Source organism: Elaeis guineensis, chromosome 1 (assembly GCF_000442705.2).
Source record: "Elaeis guineensis isolate ETL-2024a chromosome 1, EG11, whole genome shotgun sequence".
In the NCBI taxonomy this organism is placed as follows: Eukaryota; Viridiplantae; Streptophyta; class Magnoliopsida; order Arecales; family Arecaceae; genus Elaeis; species Elaeis guineensis.
The window spans coordinates 97,124,855-97,143,911 of NC_025993.2; the positions used below are offsets into that span (position 1 = coordinate 97,124,855).

Genomic DNA, 19,057 nt, shown 5'->3' on the forward strand with positions numbered 1-19,057 from the left:
ATGAATTCTAATTTTTATGATATTAAAACTAAAGAGGGTCTTCATAGTGGCTCTTTGTTCCCAAAGCATATGAACGAAATTCCAACTACTTGTTAACATGGAACTTAGAAAGATATGTGAGTATGTAGTCCCATATGATGTCGATCATGCATTCAGTTGTGCGGTTCAATGTTAACCCGTATTATTCTCACTGTTGGGAACAAGCTCATCCTTAAGTTTTATAATGGTCCTATCTTTCATGCTTCTATAAGTCATCCTTGTTTCTGGGGAACAGTTATCATGCTGAAGATGGTTGCATCATAAGAAATCTTCTAAAGAGGACAAAATGTTATCCAATTCAAGTAGAAAAATCAAAGTATTCCTTCATTTCCAGTTTAAATTGCTGTAGCTGTCTAACACTAGTAAGCTAGTTGGTGAAGACATTTGGCAGCAACATAGATTTACACATGTCAATAATCAGTCCCAAGAGCACAATGCAAAAGGAAGTGGAATATCAGAAGATATAGAGGACAGATTTAGAGGGTCTGGTGACTCATATGTTGCAGGTGACAAAGGTGCAAGGACAAAAGTCAGTCGCTAAGCCAAGGCAATAATGGCAGGACAGGGAATGCAGCTTTGATATGCAATGTTGTGGTGAAACAAAGTTATATGAAGGGGAATAAGAATAGGTGGGGGCTTGACAGGGGAAAAGAACCAAGTCAATGTGAAATATGATTTTGAATTTTTGATAGTTAGAAACAAGTATAGCAATGAGTGGCAACACCATAATGACGCAGACAAGCTTCTGGTGAAATCCTAGTAAATGATGTATAGTAGTGACCATACTGTCAGTCCCAGGGTGGAAAACAATGATCGAACCAAAGATCCAAAAGGGAGAGTTTCTGGATAAGGATAGAATATGAACTTCCTTTGTTGATCAATATTTTGAGGCAGCATGGCAAAAGATAAGGGAAGGTGTTCTTCTGATGTACAGGCAAGGCATTTAAACTTGATGATGCAAATGGAAGTATGCAGAAACCTCTACTTTTTTTTTCTTTTTCTTTTTTTTTTTTTTTTTTTTGCTCTTTTTGATTGAAACAGAAACCTCTAATATTATAGGTCCATGATGCTGACCGAACAAACTATGCAGCTAGGGGATCGTGAAAACCATGCAAGGAGCTAATCACTAGCAAGGATGTTGGAGGCTAAAGTTGATGATGGTAACTCTTAAGACCAACTGAAGGTTGTTTGATCCTATGAATATGGGAGTACGAACTATGAGCATATAGCCAGGATCTTGCAATTTATGAACCTGATATTAAAAAATTAGGTCAAAAAGGGTATTAAATTCAGACCAGACCATGGTATAGGATCTGAGCTGAAATGTAATATTTTAAGTTGTACAATCTGGATAGTGAATTTTGTGATCCAATCAGGTTTATCTGTTCACACATGAAGCTGACCAGAAAGCTCTTTTTTATGCATGATATGCAGCAAGTTCTCCTTTTTAAGGCATGGTTGTCTTAATTGCTGGGAAAAAGGAAGATTGCATATCCCTCTATCCCCTTGACTGATGATATAAGTAATCCTTATGCTTGTTATCAATAGGAATTTGAGTGTCAACTAATACTTCTAAAAAGACTGGTGATTTTCAAAGGAAACAACATCAAGAAAAGGATTGCCGGCTCTTCTGACTCACTGATTGGGATAAATTTGTTTCTTTTATCTTTCTCCTACCTCGGACACGAACTGGATTTGCACACATGCAGTGGCATATTGTGGTTTGTTTAGGATATCAGAATGTGAATAATTGCATATCCTTTTCTCTATATTTTTCTCATTTTTTCAAGTGTCTAATATGGTGAAATGAGGCTGAAATTGATTTGGTATGAGAAGAATGCAAGTGAATAAATTAAGACATCAGAAGATCATTGCCTTATGATCAATGTAAGGTATAAACCAGATTTTTATTTATGCCATAAATGAGGCTTTTTTGTTCATTGTTCATTCATTTGACTTATAATCAATGTTTTTAGTCTTTCACAACTCTTGATGTTTTTACATATCTATTATAGGAATTTAAAAGTATATCACAAGACTTGTCTAAGAAGGTTCAGTATCACCTTTGTGCAAGTCCTATTGTGTGAAGGGGCACTGGGAAGCACTTACAAGCAAATGATGGAAAATTTAAGTGCAGCTTTGGAGCTAGCAAGTGCTGCATGGTTCTTGAGACACAAACTCTATGTAAATTCCCAAAATTGCTAAAAATGGGTGTGGAAGAGAGCGTGCAGAGTTTCTATTGGCTAGTGGTGGAATGTTGGTTTTAGTCAACAGACTCAATGGTGGTGTATCCCCTGCACATGTCCTGGGTCCACAGGAAGAAGGAAAACTACGCAATGGTATAAGATTAGAGCTAATCAGGGTTTAATTAGGATTTAAAGAGCTTAAATAAGAAAAAGAATTGAGTCTAGTGGGAATGCTACTATTTCTGATCAGCCCTTACAAGCCATCCGAAGATCATTTGCAAAGTGAACTAGAATTACCTTCAAAATTCTGAAAACTATGAAGCGGTAGGAAAAGGGCCTTTAGGAGGCAATGTAGCAAATCAATGCAAGATGAATTGGCCTTTACCTTGGTAGATGATCTGTGGGTCTGGGTCTGCCAGAACACATGAGATCTGACAATAATTGGTTGAATTGGACTATTTCCAGAAAGGATTAGTCCATATGACCCTTAATGTGTTATTTCAACTGTTATGCCAGAGGTGGAAACACGGAGAGATGGCTCCTTAGGCTGGTGGTTCCAGATAATGATCAAACACCATGAATTGGAAATAAATGAGGAGCATAATATACTACTCTGTCCTGCTGGAACCTGAAAATTTCTCTAGTTCAATGATAGTTAGGCCACAATGGATGGAGAATGCTCAATGATCAACCGCAGTGGTGCACTGATGCGGGGGTCTAATCCAACTATTGAATTTGTGAGTGCAGTCCTTTATCTTGGATGATGTGTCTTTAGAGCTCTTGCAATTTTTTCCCTGATTCAGACTATGATACCATACCAGTGGTGGATAAGTTATGCCATACACATGCATTAGAAAATATCAAGAACAATAAATCCTATTGAAAATATCCAGGAAATGTCAATGGAGGTGCCCTATAAAGGTTGCAGCTGTTTCTTTTTTGCACTTCTGGGAACTCTTTAATGTTGAAATCTACTAGAAGGTTCTTCATGTTCAATGTGAAATCAGCAAAATATCCTACTAGCGAGAGGTTATTTTCAGCAATATTTAGTTCCTTAATAAAAAAACATGCAACTCATCTGCAGGTTTGATGAGGATCAGGGGAATAAAGAAGTTACCATTTCGAAAACTCTATTAGGAGGGAGGGAGGGAGCGAGGAAGGGTGGGAGGAGATAGAATGAATAATTAGTTTCTGTCCAAAATCAAGTTTACATTGGGATCTGTTTCCAAATTTAAAAAAATATAGTATGCATCACCATGACTAACATTTCTCAGCCTTTGGAAAAATCACTCTCTAGGGGGTGTATTTGTTAGAAGTCAGAAGTTCCTGTTATATAAAGCATTTCCTGTTACATAAAGTGCCTCTAAGTCCTCAAGATCATACTCATATATATGTAAAGCTATGCTTGCACCCACCCATGCTCTTGTAGACAATTGAGTTGGATATGAATTTGGATTCCGGCCTGATCTTTCTCTCCTGCCATGGAGAAGTTCATGAAACTTGGAATGGCTTTTAGTCCTTTACTAACCAAGAACAGTCATGAAGAGGAGGTTTGTGGACATGGAAGCAGCAGGGTAGCCCCATTCTGCAGGGTGTTACCTGGAACTGGGCAAACCAGCCTGGCTGAACTAAACCAGGATAAGCATTGCTGGTCTCTGAAAAAGAGAGGGAACAGTGTTTTCCTCTTATAGTGCAAGGACTTCTCTTATGCTTGCTTCTTATTGGAAAGCACCACCGCCACTAATTGCAACCACTTTTGCATGTTATTGTGCCTCAAGACCAAAAGAGGGCTTGATGAGCTTCCTTTTGAGGTAATGTTGCAGACCTATCCGGTATGAGCAACCATCTTCGACTGACACTCCTTCCTTTGTTTTCATATGCCTGGTTAAATAATTGAAATGATTGCATTATTGTCCAAAAGTAATTCAAGTGTTGTTCTACGTACTTCCGTTTCAGCAATATCCAATTCTATTTTCTCACTCAAGGTTTCCGTTAAATTCTCTGTTTTCTAAAATGATGGATGAATGGAGGATTATAAATTGACCCTGAGGTCATAATTCTCCAATCGTTCATGAAGCTGCTGCTTTTTTATGTGGAATATGGTGAAAACATACCATAATTGCCTAGAATTTTAATACTAGCTAGTTTGACTCGGATTTTCGGATATCCTTCATATTTTAGAGTTGAAACTCTGAACTTAGTTGATGCAAAATCATAATTTTTCCTTTTTATTCTCCATGCAGCTCAAATACAGTGGAATTCTGATCAAGAGGCTAATCTTCTTCACACACCACACGAACAAAAAGAGGACGATGAGGGACGAACAAGAAGAAAGATCTCCCTCAGTGAAGTAGCTTCAAGGATGCAGTGATCTGCTGGTCTCTGGGTTCAGCTCTAATGTGAGCAGTGTTGCAGGGCTCTTCAAGACCCTGCAGAGCACCATTAGTGTCATCCACCAGAAGGTCCTGGAGTTTCTTTCTAAGCTCAGACTCTTCGTCTCTAAGCTGGGCATTCTCATGGAGGATCTGATCATAATCCCTCATCACACGGTTCAGCTCATCGAGGAGCTGGCGGTTGGCAGCTCGGAGATGCATGACCTGCGACAAGAGCTCTCTCAAGTGCTTCTGCTTTCTCATGCGCGAACGGCGTGCCGACTCTCTATTGGAAATCATCCTCCTCTTTCTCCTCTCCTCAGCTAGTCTCAGTTGGTTCTCTTCTGCCTCATCTGAAGTCGAGTTATTGCCGAGACAAGAACCCAGAAGGCTGATTTCATGGATCAGAGGAATCGTCTGGAGTTGGTGCACAGCATAAGGTCCAAGGATACTGCAATAGGGAAAGGAGGGGTTGTTGTTCTGCGCCATGTTGTAATGAGCTTGGAAGGAAGGCGGGTTTGGAGGTGCAACATATCTAATGCTGGCAACCTCACCTGGCTGCATGGTTATAACTCTTCTTCAAGAGTAGGAAGGCTGGGTTTTGGGGGAGGGAGGAGGGGTTGAATTGCCACGGGAGATGTTTGAGAGAAAGGAAGGGAAGCAACAAGGGTGGCAGGTGATTTATAGCGTGAAAAAAGCTGGGGGTGGTGTGAAGGCCCACTTTAAATTGTTCCGCATCTTGTTACAGTAGAAAGAAAGACATGCACATCCATGAGATCAACATCCATCTCGATGGATGCTAGGTCATGCATGCATGTGTTTCTTATCTATAAATCCACCAAACACGCTTCGACAACCATCTCCATCACGACTGTCCGATCTCGATCAGGCATCAATGTGGGAATGATGGCTCATGATGACATCATATCCACCAGGTGCTCCGGCCATTAAGCTGGGTGCTGGTTGGCTAACAGTGACGAGCATTATTTATCATGGGATGCTGATGCTGGGCTAGCTTACACTGGATCATGGATGGTGCAGTGTAGGAGCATGGGATTACTGCCTGTATCATGCGGTTGAGAAAGCATTGTAAGATGTGGGTCCTTTAAAGGATTGAACTGCATGATTAATTATCAAGCAAGGGGAATGTTTTGGCAGGGGGACAAGGGAAAGAGGGGGGAGAGGAGATAAGAGGTGTGGAGGTATGTTGGATTATTTAATCTCTGTCAGCACGGCTCTCAATTCCGTCTTGGCTGATGCAATTCAAAGTCACTTTCTCAAAAGTGAAGATATTATTTATGATGATTCAAATGGTCCACTCTGGTTTTGTTGGGATGGATGATTAGAAAGCACAGTGCCCCAAAGTTTGGACTGTAGCTGGATTATCTGAAATCTTTCTGAGGTGGGTCTCTTTTTCAAAGGCTTATTATTTACTGTAAGAGACCTGTTTCAACTTTTGTTGCACATAAAAATATAATATCGTAGTTGGTTTTCATTTCTCCATCCTCTAAGTATACTAAGTGCATCGATCTTCTTAGATTTCTCCAACAATTGCAGAAGTATCTGAATCATTGTCGTAAGCACGTAATCTATTAATGCATATCCAGTTTGGTACATCTTTTGGAGACCTATTTATTTATTGCTGCATGCCCGTCAATGAAGCAACGGACGTACGTTCTCTCATATGCCTAGAATAATTTTTTCCTAGTCCTACCAGTATGATTCTGTTTTGTTTTTCCTTCCTTGGGTTATGTTAACATTATATGTTTGCAGGAAAACAAGTTTCTGATCTTTACTATTCTTCTTCCCATAGTAAGCCGACATTGTAATTGGAGCAACTTTGTTGGCTTCATCTTGTCCACAAGTTCTGTTGTGGAGTTTCATAAGCATGTAGCACCAATTGAAGCATCTAGGAATTTCCCTGGTTTCTGATCAGAGAGTTTCTCCATTTGGGCAGGCACCAACAAGAGTACGGGGGGCTCGTTTGCAAAATATATTGTGTTGATAGTTGTAAATCCTAGCAGGAATGCTCGGAATTCCATTAAGCAAATAGTTCTTTTCCCCTTAGCAATCACATCTCTTTTAAAACAACCAGCACTCCAAGCCTCCAGCAAAAACTTTCAAGACCACCAGCTATTCTGATGTTCGATTAATTGAGCTACCCGTGATTAGCCACAAGATTTGCCACCTAATCCTTTAAACTGGTTTGGCCCAAGTTGCAGACTACACCCATGCAACTTGCATTGGTGTACAATTCACGGATGCTAATTGCTATTATTGGCACTCATTATCAGTGGCGAGCCAAACCACTTGCATGAATTATCTTATCTCTTGTGTGAGAGCTTATGTGAATTCATGCAAAAAGATCAAGCAATAATGTTTAGCCACCGGCCATTTTCATGGATGCAAGGAGATATAAATTTTTGATGGTTTCATGGATGAGATTCTTTTTAAGGCCTATATGGATATTTATAGGATTGAATTAAAAATCCTATATGAATCGGATTTGTTCATCCATCTAGAATGTATTTTCTAGGAGTCCGTTCAAATCCAACTCAAATCCTAAACGATAGGAAGAGAAGAAAAAAAAAAAAATCTATATAGCTTTTCCATAGTAAGATTTGGATTGAACGATGTTTGGTTGATACAGTGTCAATAGCCTAATTCACAAATTCAACAGAATTTTCAGTTCAACTCCACATAATCCTACATCTAAACGCCACAGATCCATCCTCTTTTTCCATCCTAGCTTTTTCCTTTCAAACACCCTCAACAGTGGAAAGCGCACACTATTTTTCTTCGATGCGATTATTGATGTCCGTCGTTTTTTGCATCGCCATCGAGCAGCGGTGCCCCCTTCGAAATCCACGCAAGATCACCTGCCATTCAAAGACTAGCTCCCTGCCCCGGATGCTTTCAAACAAGGTCTACGTCGATTGCGTTTGGATGGAAGACAGGAATATCTCGGTCATGCTTTTTGCCCTCTGAGGTGGATGGAAGACAGGAAAATCTCCGCTGATACTTTTGGGTCTCTGAGGAACCGCACATTACGTGGCATCCATTTAGATGAACACCAAACAGGTACGAGCTGACGCGTGGCAATGACAATGCCAACCTAGCTAATTCCTGCGGAGCAGCAGAAACGAGTATTTGTCGCGCTCGTCGACATCAGTATCTTTAATTGGCCTTTTTGAATTTTTCCTTTTTCTCCTTGACTCCACAGGCTGTCGTCTAAGGCACCGACGCACCGAGAATATAGGGGGAATGGCGTGATATAAAGCTCATGGTGTCTGTCGACCGTGTCAACCGTTGGATCGGTGTGTCTTTAGCTCCAATCACCGTTGACTGGATGTGTCCAAAGAGGACAAAGGTGTGCGCCGAGCGATGGGGATGTGGTGGGGCCGGAGGGTCGGGGGACGGTACGGGCTACGGATAGAGACAGGGAGTGCACGAGGAGCTACGGATGACAATAATGATGGTGTTTGAATGGAGGAAGGTAAGGTAAAGTACCGTTTTGGGTTGGGGTGGGGGGTGGGGGGGGGGGGGTGGTACAGTGGAGGGGGGAGGAAGTAATGATTGGCGTCTCCGACGAGGAAGGGGCAGGGGGAGGGACAGAGGCGGCAACTCATTGGAGGGGCGGCGCCGTACGGAGGGGACTGGATTGAACCCTGCACCCTCCCCTGTCGGATGGGGTCTCCGATGTGGGCTTGGCCGCTTCCTCCCTAACAAAAAGTAAACTGCATATGGGTCGGATTCATCGGTTTAGATTGGGCGGCAACTTGGAGAAAGATCCGACCCATCTTCGGATTGAAAAAAAATTTAAAAATTTAAGCCTCCTTCGATATTAACTATTGAATTGCACATCATGCATCTTTCAAAATATAACGGATAATCTATATGCCATCGATGGAAGAAGGAGATTGGAGTTTTTTTGGAAGCTATGTGATGTATGATTTAATTATTGATATCGTGAGAAAAAAAATTAACCATTCTTTTCCATGAAAGATATAATCCAAACTTTGTTTAGCGTGGATCCTCTTGTAGGACTCAAATGATGTAAATGAAGCACTAAATTACTTGACAGACCATGCATGTGAAAAGATAATGGAATTAAGATGGAAACTATGTCAAGATAGTAGATAAGAAACTAAAAGACCGATAACCATGGGTCCATATTAAGTAACCTACATGATCGTAGAAGCTTAAGTTAATAGAGAATAAATCAACAATATAAATTGCGTTGCGCATGGATTACATAGGATTTGAGTTGAATAAGATTAACCTTTAACCATGCTATTTACTTAGGGCAGTCTTGAATTTAAGAAACTATTATATTGCTGATAGTAATTTTTGTAGTTAATTTGTAATAACTTATATGCAGATTTTATTCTTTTTATATAAAAATATATGGTCAATGTTGCTTACAAGAGTTCGAGTTGCTTATTTGTTGTTTTCTTTAACATTATTTACTTATACTATAACCAAATTTGTATGTTTCTTGGGAGTTATGTTGCATAGTTGTTGATTTCTACTTGAGGAGTTGACCAAAAGAATAAAAAGTAGATCTAGTTATTAATTGAAGAGACATGGGTTTAAAAATTTTATCAAATTCAACTTATAGTATGGTTTAGATTTAGCTAGATAAGATGCACTCTAACTTGGCGTGCTTGCAATTCCTATCTAGACTCCAACTCCTTCACCAATGTATGAATCTTTAACAGATAACAACCTTAATGTTCCAAGGCATATTGAATCATTTAATGTTCAAAGTCCTTGAATTAATGTAGTTAACTTAATAGTGATTGATGGTGGAAGATATATATGAGGTTTGGGCCCATGCAGCATCTCATCTAGTAGTTTGTGTTGCTCCAATTTGTGCTGGCAATTAGCAGAAGATGAGTCTTTTACATGGTTGGATTGTGAGTGACTTGGGGGAATTGATAACATTCTTTTGTTTAATAAAGACGGCAGCTACTTGATGTCTGTGACTATCTTTTTGGATGCTTGCGTATAAACTTTTGTGTGGGGCATAGTCTACCACAAGTATTGTCCTCCTAAAGCTATTTTGGCCACTCATCTATGATGTCATGTCGACATAAAAAGTGACTCTCATATATAGGTAGATGAGATATGTCTAAAGGACAAAATTATTGAAGGATTTGATTCTTAGGAGGGACAGTGCTTGTTCTTTTGGCACGCCAATGCCATACACCCGTTGGTTCCTGCGTATCAAAGCATCAAATTTAAATACGAGGGGTACTTTGCAAATATATCAGAGAGCTACAACTCTCACTCATTTGGTAGCCTTTTTATTCATTATGATATTTGAGGATTTGGTTTACAGAATGACCAAGTGGCATATGTTCATAAAATCCGTAATTGCCTATATCAATTGATGATTAGTGCATCCCTAATCATAGATAAACAACGCATGAAACATAATATAGGTTGGTCAGTTAAGTTATTTGCATCAATCATGAGGGAAGAGAATTTTTTGCAATTAAATATCTCCATAAAATTATAAAGGAAATGCTTCTGGAGATTCAGAAGTTGGGACATAGTCTAGAGTTTGTATTTTTCTTTTTCTTTTTCTTTTTTCAATTTTATGCTTATGTAGGTCTAACTCCAGGTTATTTGTAGAGTCAGAACTTAGCTATAGTTGTAGTTTGTCATATCTATTCATGCAAACTAAAAAATGGGTCAAAATTTAGAATAAAATGTCCAGGGGGGGGCAAGCCTAGTCTACCAGGCAGGAATCTACATGGTGGTCAAACGAGGTAGTCCACCAGCTATAAATTGTGAGCTTGAGACCAACTAAAGCCGGTAGACTCCATCACAGCGTTGACGAGCCTTGCATAATTACTATGAGATTGACAACGGTGTGGAGTGCTCAACAGCTCCATCGCTGTTTGGAACGTAACAGCAAAATAATGCACCGAATGAAAGAAAGGAAAGGAAAAAAAAAAAAAGCTGATGGCTGCCTGCCACGAAAGGGCACCAGCCAATTTGGTGAGCCCCAGCTGTTTGTGAGCCAGCGGGTGGACGCCCGTTGGTGCCAGGTGCACCACACCGCCCCGCCGTTGCTCCACTAGCCTTATCTCAGGCCCCCATGATGAACCACACGAAAGGACCCTCACTTCTTCACCTCTCTCTCTCTCTCTCTCTCTAGATCTCTCTCTGTAAAATGGGAAGGGTACAGTTTTCGTGGTACATCACTTGCACCATACGAGTGTTATTGACCACCAACTCTTTCATCACCAAAGCACTTCCCACCACCTTTCTTTTTCTTTAGTTCAGAGTACTGCTATTCTATGTGTTGGATGCTTGAGTTTCTGGTTTAAACTAATAGGATTGGCTGGGAATGGATAAACCTTAGGCGCCTACCTACAGTAGTTTCTCTTGTTCTACCAGAACTCTCTGAGTTAGCTGGATACTAAAAAAAGGTCTTTAGGTCGTGATATTTTGTTTACTTTTTGGGTTTGTGCAGGTTGATGTCTTGGATACGTATGGATCGATGCATGCAGTAGAATTTTGGTAACGTTTGGTGGCTTTCTTGAAGAATGAAGGGACTCTGGATATGTGCGTGCGCTGTTGAGTTTAATTATAATGCCGAGTGCTTGAAAAGTGATGCGAACTTGCACGCAAGTTCAAGAACTGCTTACGTACTGGAAAAATATGGTCTTGGTCCACTAACAATGTGGAAAATAAAGGTGATTAGGCCTCTTAATTAAACTAATGAGGTGCCCTCGAATTATTTGAGAGACTGCAGGGGTACGCAGACCACCATTGTCATCACTGTCATTTTAGCGTCATCGGAGTCGTTGTTAGATGGCGTGGAGGAACTTTACATTTTGCCGCATGACGAGTATCGGCCGGTACTTCCAGGTGTTGCCGAATGATTGCTACAGTGTCGACTGCGTGATGCCTCTTCGCGCTCCATGGAATATGTTAATTGACCCAAGATGAGTTCTTCAAGTTCCCTTAGATTATGTTAATTTGCCGATGGTGAGCAATCCAATGCACCGGAAGGACCTATAGGCTACATCCACTTGGACAACGAAGGATTGGTCGGGGAAGGCCCAAAGACCACAGAGATTGTCCACGTAAAATTCTTTGTACACCGTAGGTGGTGTAGAAAATTTGATATAGAGCGCACCACTTTATATGATTGGTTCATGTAGCCACTATTTTTCAATACATATTTAATATCTATAGTTTTATTTTTTCGTTTAAAAATTTTGAATGATAAAAATACTTCTATTTTTTGAAAAAAAAATTATGACATCTCATATTCATATTATGACATCCTGCATGTAGGAAGTCATAGTTTTGATGCAGAATAAAGCGGAACTGCAAGCATTAAATGTTGTTGGGTGGATGTCTGACCAAGACACCACCTCCCAAGATCCTTTTAGTACCACGCGATGCAGCAGGAAGAAAAAAGAAACAAAACAAAACAATCAAAATACGTGGATCAGCCACAAAAGGACTTGCCTCCACAGGGCATGCAAACTTCACTATGAAAAAAAAAATTTACAAGAGGAGACCTCACCCTCAACCCTTGTACACCCAATTTTCTCTCTCTAGAAGTTTTCCTCTCAAAAATTTTCTCTCTCTTGAAAGATCCCCTGAACTCCTGAAGTGTCTGGCGACTGCTGTCCAGGAGCCTCCTGCTCCTTCTCTCTCAGCAACGCGCACTTCTTCCTCGGTTCCATACGGCGTCCACAGTGCAAAACCAAACCCCACACCTTCTCTGTTGCCTTAGAGGGCTTTTAAAGGGCTTAAATAGGGTTTAGATTAGGTTTAAGAGTCCTTAATCAACCCAAATCACGTTCCAGACCGTCGGATCAAGATCGGGAGTCACCTGAGCCCTCCGATCGTGCTCCGGTCCACGAAATAGTACCATGGACCGCGAGAAATATGTGGAAAACGCCCACGCGGTCCACAAGCCCACCCGTGGACCGCCCGATCCATGGTGGACCGAAGAACAGGCCCAGGCAGGGCGCCTGGGCCTGGGCCAGCCCGCGCCTGCTTGGGCCGCACGCCCGGCTGGGCCGCACGCCTGTTGGGCCGTACGCCTGGGTCGCGCATCCTATGCGTTGGCCCCGCCTGGGCCGCGCGCCGCCGCTTGCGGCCGCGCTGTCGCCGCTCCGCCGGCCTGCCGTTCCGCCGTCGGCTGCCGGCGGTCCTCCGCCGCCTCGGATTTCGTGCTGACTTCAAAAGCTCATATCTTCTCCGTCCGAGCTTCGTTTCGGATGATCTTAGTCTCATTGGACTCTATTTTTTACCACGAACCTCACTGTGGGCTCAATATGGACTGAATCTCGAGACATCAAATCCTAACAATCTCCATCTCGACTCGATATTCGGCCTCCTCTAAACTCCGAGAGCTTCTGGATTTCCTCGCCCCCATGCCCTGGGGCAATCGCCTGCTGATCATGGATGGACAAACATGGGAGTCGAGTCAGGTTGCTCGATCCCATCTCCGTCATATGCTGTGCTCCTCCTGACCTAAGACCTGCTCGGGGCATCATCCTGCGACAATAGGAATCTTACCTTGTGACGTCGCCTCTCATCCTCCCGAGTCTCCTGTCTCATGCCCGATCTACCTCCTGGAGCTCCATCTCGCTCTGGACTCCGCTTGGCTCCCGAAGCTCCACCTCACACTAGGCTCCCTGTCAGGTAATAATATCCTCTGCTCCCCTTCTTCCTCTCTAGCACAATCTTATCATCGCGTAGCACCCTCAGAATTTTTCCACCAGCTACCATCCTGTAGCCTCTCGAATCTAGTCTGCTAAGTGAGATAAGATTCTGCCTGAAATCGGATTTGTATCAGACCTCCCCCAATCTCCTCACTGCACCATCATGTGTCCTCCAGCTGACTGTCCCAATGCCTCTGATCGCACAGCTCGATCCATCCAGCAGATATACAATGCCCTCACTGTTCTCCAGGGAGTCAAACTGCTCATCTCTGCAATATACATGATAGGGGCATGCAGAATCTAATATCCATTGCTGGGAAGAAGTAGATACCTCATCGATATTTTCAGAACATCTCCATCTGAATCGCTGTCGGCCGTCGCTACAGCAGCCACCGTCCGATTTTTGAGTTGAGGGCAATCTCTGGCTAGATGCCCCAACTCCTCACACCGGTAACACCTGGTTTTGCTCAAGTCTCTCCTGGACTTGGACCGCCCTCGTTGCGATCTTCTGTCGCTCTGTCTGCCGCCTCCTGCTCCTCCAGAAGCCACCAAAGCTGAGCTACCGCCACTTGAATTCGAAGCTGGGTTCCCCCTCCTGAGAACCTCATTCTGGAGTATCGTCGCGGTGACCTCGTCCATCTTGATGGTGTTCTTCCCCATTAGAAGAGCAATCATCAAGGACTCGTACGAAGGGGGAAGCGATGCCAGCAAAACTAGCATCCTGGTCTTCTCCTCAACATTCTCGCCAACGCTGAGGAAGTCGGTGAAGATCTTCTGAAAGTGGCTGAGATGCTCCTGCACGCTGTCCCTCAGTCATCCGCAGTTGGTAGAACTGCCTCCAGAGAAAAAGAGTATTGGTGAGAGACTTCGTCATGTATAACTCCTCGAGCTTCGACCACAGCACCATCGGAGAAGTCTCGCTCAGCATATGGATCACCACCTCATCCGCCAGATACATGCGGATGGTGCTCACCGCCTGCATCTGTAGCCGTTTCCAATCTCGCACCTCCATGGTGGTCGGCTTCTCATCGCATAAGAGAGCATTGATCAACCTCTGTTGGATGAGCACATCCTTCACCCTTGCCTGCTACAAGGAGAAATTGCTCTTACCATCGAACTTGTTGATCTCCATCTTAATTGTTCTTGTCTTCTCCATCTTCAGTCTTGCTCACCACCGCTGCAATCTGCGTTCTTGTACGACCTTGCTCTGATACCACTTGTTGGGTGGATGTCTGGCCAGGACACCACCTCCCAAGATCCTTTTAATACCACGCGATGCAGCAGGAAGAAAGAAGAAACAAAACAAAACAATCAAAATACGTGGATCAGCCACAAAAGGACTCACCTCCACGGGGCATGCAAACTTCACTATGAAAAAAAAAATTTTACAAGAGGAGACCTCACCCTCAACCCTTGTACACCTAATTCTCTCTCTCTAGAAGTTTTTCTCTCAAAAGCTCTCTCTCTTGGAAGATCCCCTGACCCCTGAAGTGTCTGGCGATCGCTGTCCAGGAGCCTCCTGCTCCTTCTCTCTCAGCAACGCGTGCTTCTTCCTCGGTTCCGTACGGCATCCACAGTGCAAAACCAAACCCCACACCTTCTCTGTTGCCTTAGAGGGCTTTTAAAGGGCTTAAACAGGGTTTAGATTAGGTTTAGGAGTCCTTAATCAACCCAAATCACGTCCCAGTCTGTCAGATCAAGATCGGAAGTCACCTGGGCCCTCTGATCACACTTCGATCCACAGAATAGTACCGTGAACCGCGAGAAACGCATAAAAAATGCCCACGCGGTCCACAGGCCCACCCGTGGACCACCCGATCCATGATGGACCGGAGAACAGGGCCCAGGCAGGGTGCCTGGGCCTGGGCCTGCCCGCGCGCGCGGGCCTGGGCCGTGCATCTGGGTCGTGCAACTGGGTCACGCATCCCGCGCGTTGGCCCCGCCTGGGCCACGCGCCGCCACTCCGCCGGCCCGCCGCCGGCTGCCGGCGGTCCTCCGCTGCCTCGAATTTCATGCCGACTTCAAAAGCTCGTATCTTCTCCGTTTGAACTCCATTTCGACTGACTTGGTCTCGTTGGACTCCGTTTTTCACCATGAACCTCGCTGTGGGCTCAATGTGGGCTGAAACTCGAGACGTCAAATCCTAACAAATGCACATTGAAAAGTAATTGGACAAAAATATCCCTTCTATAATATGGCATGATGGACTATATTATGACATGCTGGACCGTATTATGACATCCTACATGTAAAAAATTATAATTTGACGCAATATGTCATAATATACCATGGGATGTCATAATTTTTTGAACCATATTATGACATCCTACATGTAGAAAGTTATAATATGCCATAAGATATCATAATTTTTTCTAAAGAGAAGAGATATTTTCATCATGCAAATTTTTTAAACGAAAAAATAAAACTGCAGATATTAAATGTGTATTGAAAAGCAATAGCTACATAGACCAATTACATAAAGTGGTATGCTCCATGTTGAATTTTCTACACCACTCGTGGTGCACAAAGAATTTCTCGATGGTCCACATGCAGTTTAAATGCACCTGGTCCAATGGGGCCCCTCCAACCCATGACAATGGGCCTCTTTAGGCATGGTTAGAAAGTTTGATGTAGGCACCAATATTATCCATCACATTTTCAATCCGAAATCATGGCAGCAACCATCACATATTTATAAAATTTTTTTTTCCACAAGCATGCAATAAATTCTATAATTCAAGTCGCAAAATAGATTTAAATAACTAAAGTTCAAACTTTAAATTTAAATAACCAAAATTCAAACTTTAATATTTCATAAAATTCAGTAACATTTAAATGTATTATATCAAATTTCAAGATAGCTAATCTATGATAAAGAAATTAAAATTTGTTTCTAATCACTCTCTCATAGCAAAACCCCATGCTAAACTAGTCCTTTGAATTTATAAAGCAATAAGATATCAAATAAGGAGTTAAATAGCCCAATAAGTGATAAATATTTTAACTAGTGAAATCAAATAATAAGATAAATAATCAATTTATTAAAAATAAGAATAGCAAATGCATCAGTTCATAAACTAAATTTAGATATGCAGCATTATCAAAAAAATCATATATGTGAACTCAATTTTTTTTAAAAATTCATGTTTGCATTTATGAAACTATTTTTTTGCAAAACATCAAGTACATCTCATCGGTAAGGCCTTTTAATGATACTGTGCATCTTTTTATCATGAAAGTTCTTCATGATTATAATTTTATATCAATATTTAACCCCTATTGACAGGGTTATTTACTAACGTTTAACGCCTATTGATAGAATCCTTGTGCCTACATCTTCATGCAACATTGCATCCTTTTTACAGTATAAATTCTTCGGGACTAAGCATGTGATAATATTTAACCCTTATTAGCATGATTTTAGTATAATCAGCCTAAGAATCATAAATCATCTCGAATCAAAACTTTTTTTTACAAAAAAATATTTTTTATATTTTCAAAAAATATATAAAATCGTATGGTATCAAAATCGATAGAGCATAATCTATAATAAAATCAATACTTCAAATCATACATCATCTAATATTCTTAAAGAACGTATATGCAACAATAAAATTCCATGCATTGAGTTCAAAATCATGAATAATTTGAGTCAAGATTTATTAATATAAATATTTTATAATATATTAGTAAATCTAGATCAAGAATTACATTACTTATTTTTTAAATATAATCAGCTGATGAATCCAACTAACTTTGAAAATCTCCTTCAAAATCTAATATGTAAAAATTATATATGTCTATCTGAAAATTAGTTATAATTATTAAAATCCTAAGTCTCAACACCTTTATAAAGGATTGAGCCTAATAATCAAAAAATATTTTTATGAAAATTAGGTCCTTGAGAGGAGAATTAAGGTAGGATTGATCCAAATCATAAGAGGAGCACATTGGGTTTATTGGCCACAATAAAGAGGCAAAGAGAGAAGTAGAGAGAGAAGATAAAGAACATAGAGGAGAGTAAGAGAGAACTTCAAAAGGGAAAAAGGACATGAGAGAGGGCAAATAGGGGAGGTACTAGGCTCTCTCTCTCTATGTCTATCTCTTTGCTAACATGGAATAGAGGAGTAATCTATGAAAGACTTTGGGGGGGGTGCTTGGTTGGGGATAATTAAGATCTAGAATGGGAATCGGAATGGATGACTCCCATTCCAACTGCTTGATTGGAGGGAGTCTCATTTTGATTTTCATTTCAGAGAGGAATGGAATGATCCATTCCTTCCATAACTAAATCCAAACTCACCCTAATGAAGTCAAAATCTCATTTTAGTGGAATGAGATTAAAAAAAATATCGTCCATCCAGCTCCAGCAATTGAGCCAGCATCCCATTCGATCGATCGTACACCACAGAGGTGAAGGTGCAATCCGATGGACCTAAATCCTGTGTCAGATTCAAGGACATGAACTGTCTGAGCATTCGTCAGATGTCCTTGGTCGTGAACCACCGAACGACATCTCGATCGGGTTGCCAAAAGCTAGCATCACTGCCCTGGTGGATCCACGTGCGGAGATTCGAAAGCTGAGGGCGAGGCTGGTGGTTTCGCAGTCCTTCTTGAGGCATTTGTGGAAGTAATCATCAGGGGCGAAAGGGTACCAGGTGCAGGCACCGGTCGTGATGTCAATGAGGGAGGGGTGGTGAGATCGTCGAGGACAAGGTAGGGGTAGGGATCGGAGCTGTCAAAGGCGAGGAGGAGCTGAGTGCCATGGAAGCCCGAGAAGAAGGCACGGACGTGGGGAAGGATGCGGGGATCGAAGGAGAAGGACGAGTAGAAGGCTGCCTCATGGGCCCTGTGGTTGTCGCCTTGGAGGGGCTTGTAGAAGAGCCCCACGCTGTCGATGAGGCAGCCCAGCTGGCCCTCCGTTGCCTGGTGGCCAGCTACCTGATGGTCTAGGGGCCTCAGCATTGTTTTTAATTATAATTTTTTAATAATAATTTGCTATCTATATTTTTTTAATGATAATTTTATTAAAAATTTTAAAGATATTATTATTATATTTAATTTTTATTTAATATTAATTTTAAAATAATTAATTTTTAAAATTTTAGTTAAGAATAAAGATAAAAATTTGAGTTGACTCCGATTCCTATCTTTATATGAACCAAAAAACAACAATGAGAATCATCCACTTCAATTTCGATTTTGATTACCAACCAAATACTTCAGATGATTTGACCATTCTGATTTCGATTCCAATCCATTCTCATTTTGATTTCGATTTCAATTGGAAACCAAGCACCCCTTAGTAGTAGTGGCGACCTTCCATGATGGAAGGTCCATCTAATGACAACGAAAATGGGGCCAACTGGATGATGCTTGAATAAGGAATCAATCCGATAATATGAGTCATCTAAATGGCGGCTTCTGACCATAGCTAATGGTTGGTTTGTGACAGACACCAATGTAGGAAAAGGCTCCGCACAATCATGGACCAATAGCTAAAGCTCTATTAAATCTATTTTTCCTAATGAAACCTGAAATAGGAAAACTCAAAGTCTAAACAAAGCATCCTTTTTTTTAGTCAAAATCCGAGGACTATGTAGCTAGAATTTATAATCCTAAAGCTAAGAAAGATAAAGGGAGGATAAATTAGGAGATTAGAGTCTCAATTCCTTGTTCCAGTGGATCTCTGATGCTTGTTTCTAATGAACAGAGTGAACTCCCGATAGAACACTATGATGGATAAAAGGGGAAAGCT

General features: G+C 41.5%; 1 protein-coding gene and 1 pseudogene across 1 annotated transcript; both read right to left on the bottom strand.

The window, feature by feature from the left end:
* Positions 1-4,400: 4,400 nt before the first annotated feature.
* Positions 4,401-5,247, bottom strand: LOC105061099 (basic leucine zipper 43). The gene has a single exon (XM_010945057.4). It carries the CDS (start codon positions 5,159-5,161, stop codon positions 4,568-4,570), a length of 594 nt encoding a protein of 197 aa, XP_010943359.1. The 5' UTR covers positions 5,162-5,247; the 3' UTR covers positions 4,401-4,567.
* A 12,392-nt stretch (positions 5,248-17,639) lies between these two features.
* On the bottom strand, positions 17,640-18,264 carry LOC140856370 (inositol polyphosphate multikinase beta-like; annotated as a pseudogene).
* Between the last annotated feature and the right edge of the window lie 793 nt (positions 18,265-19,057).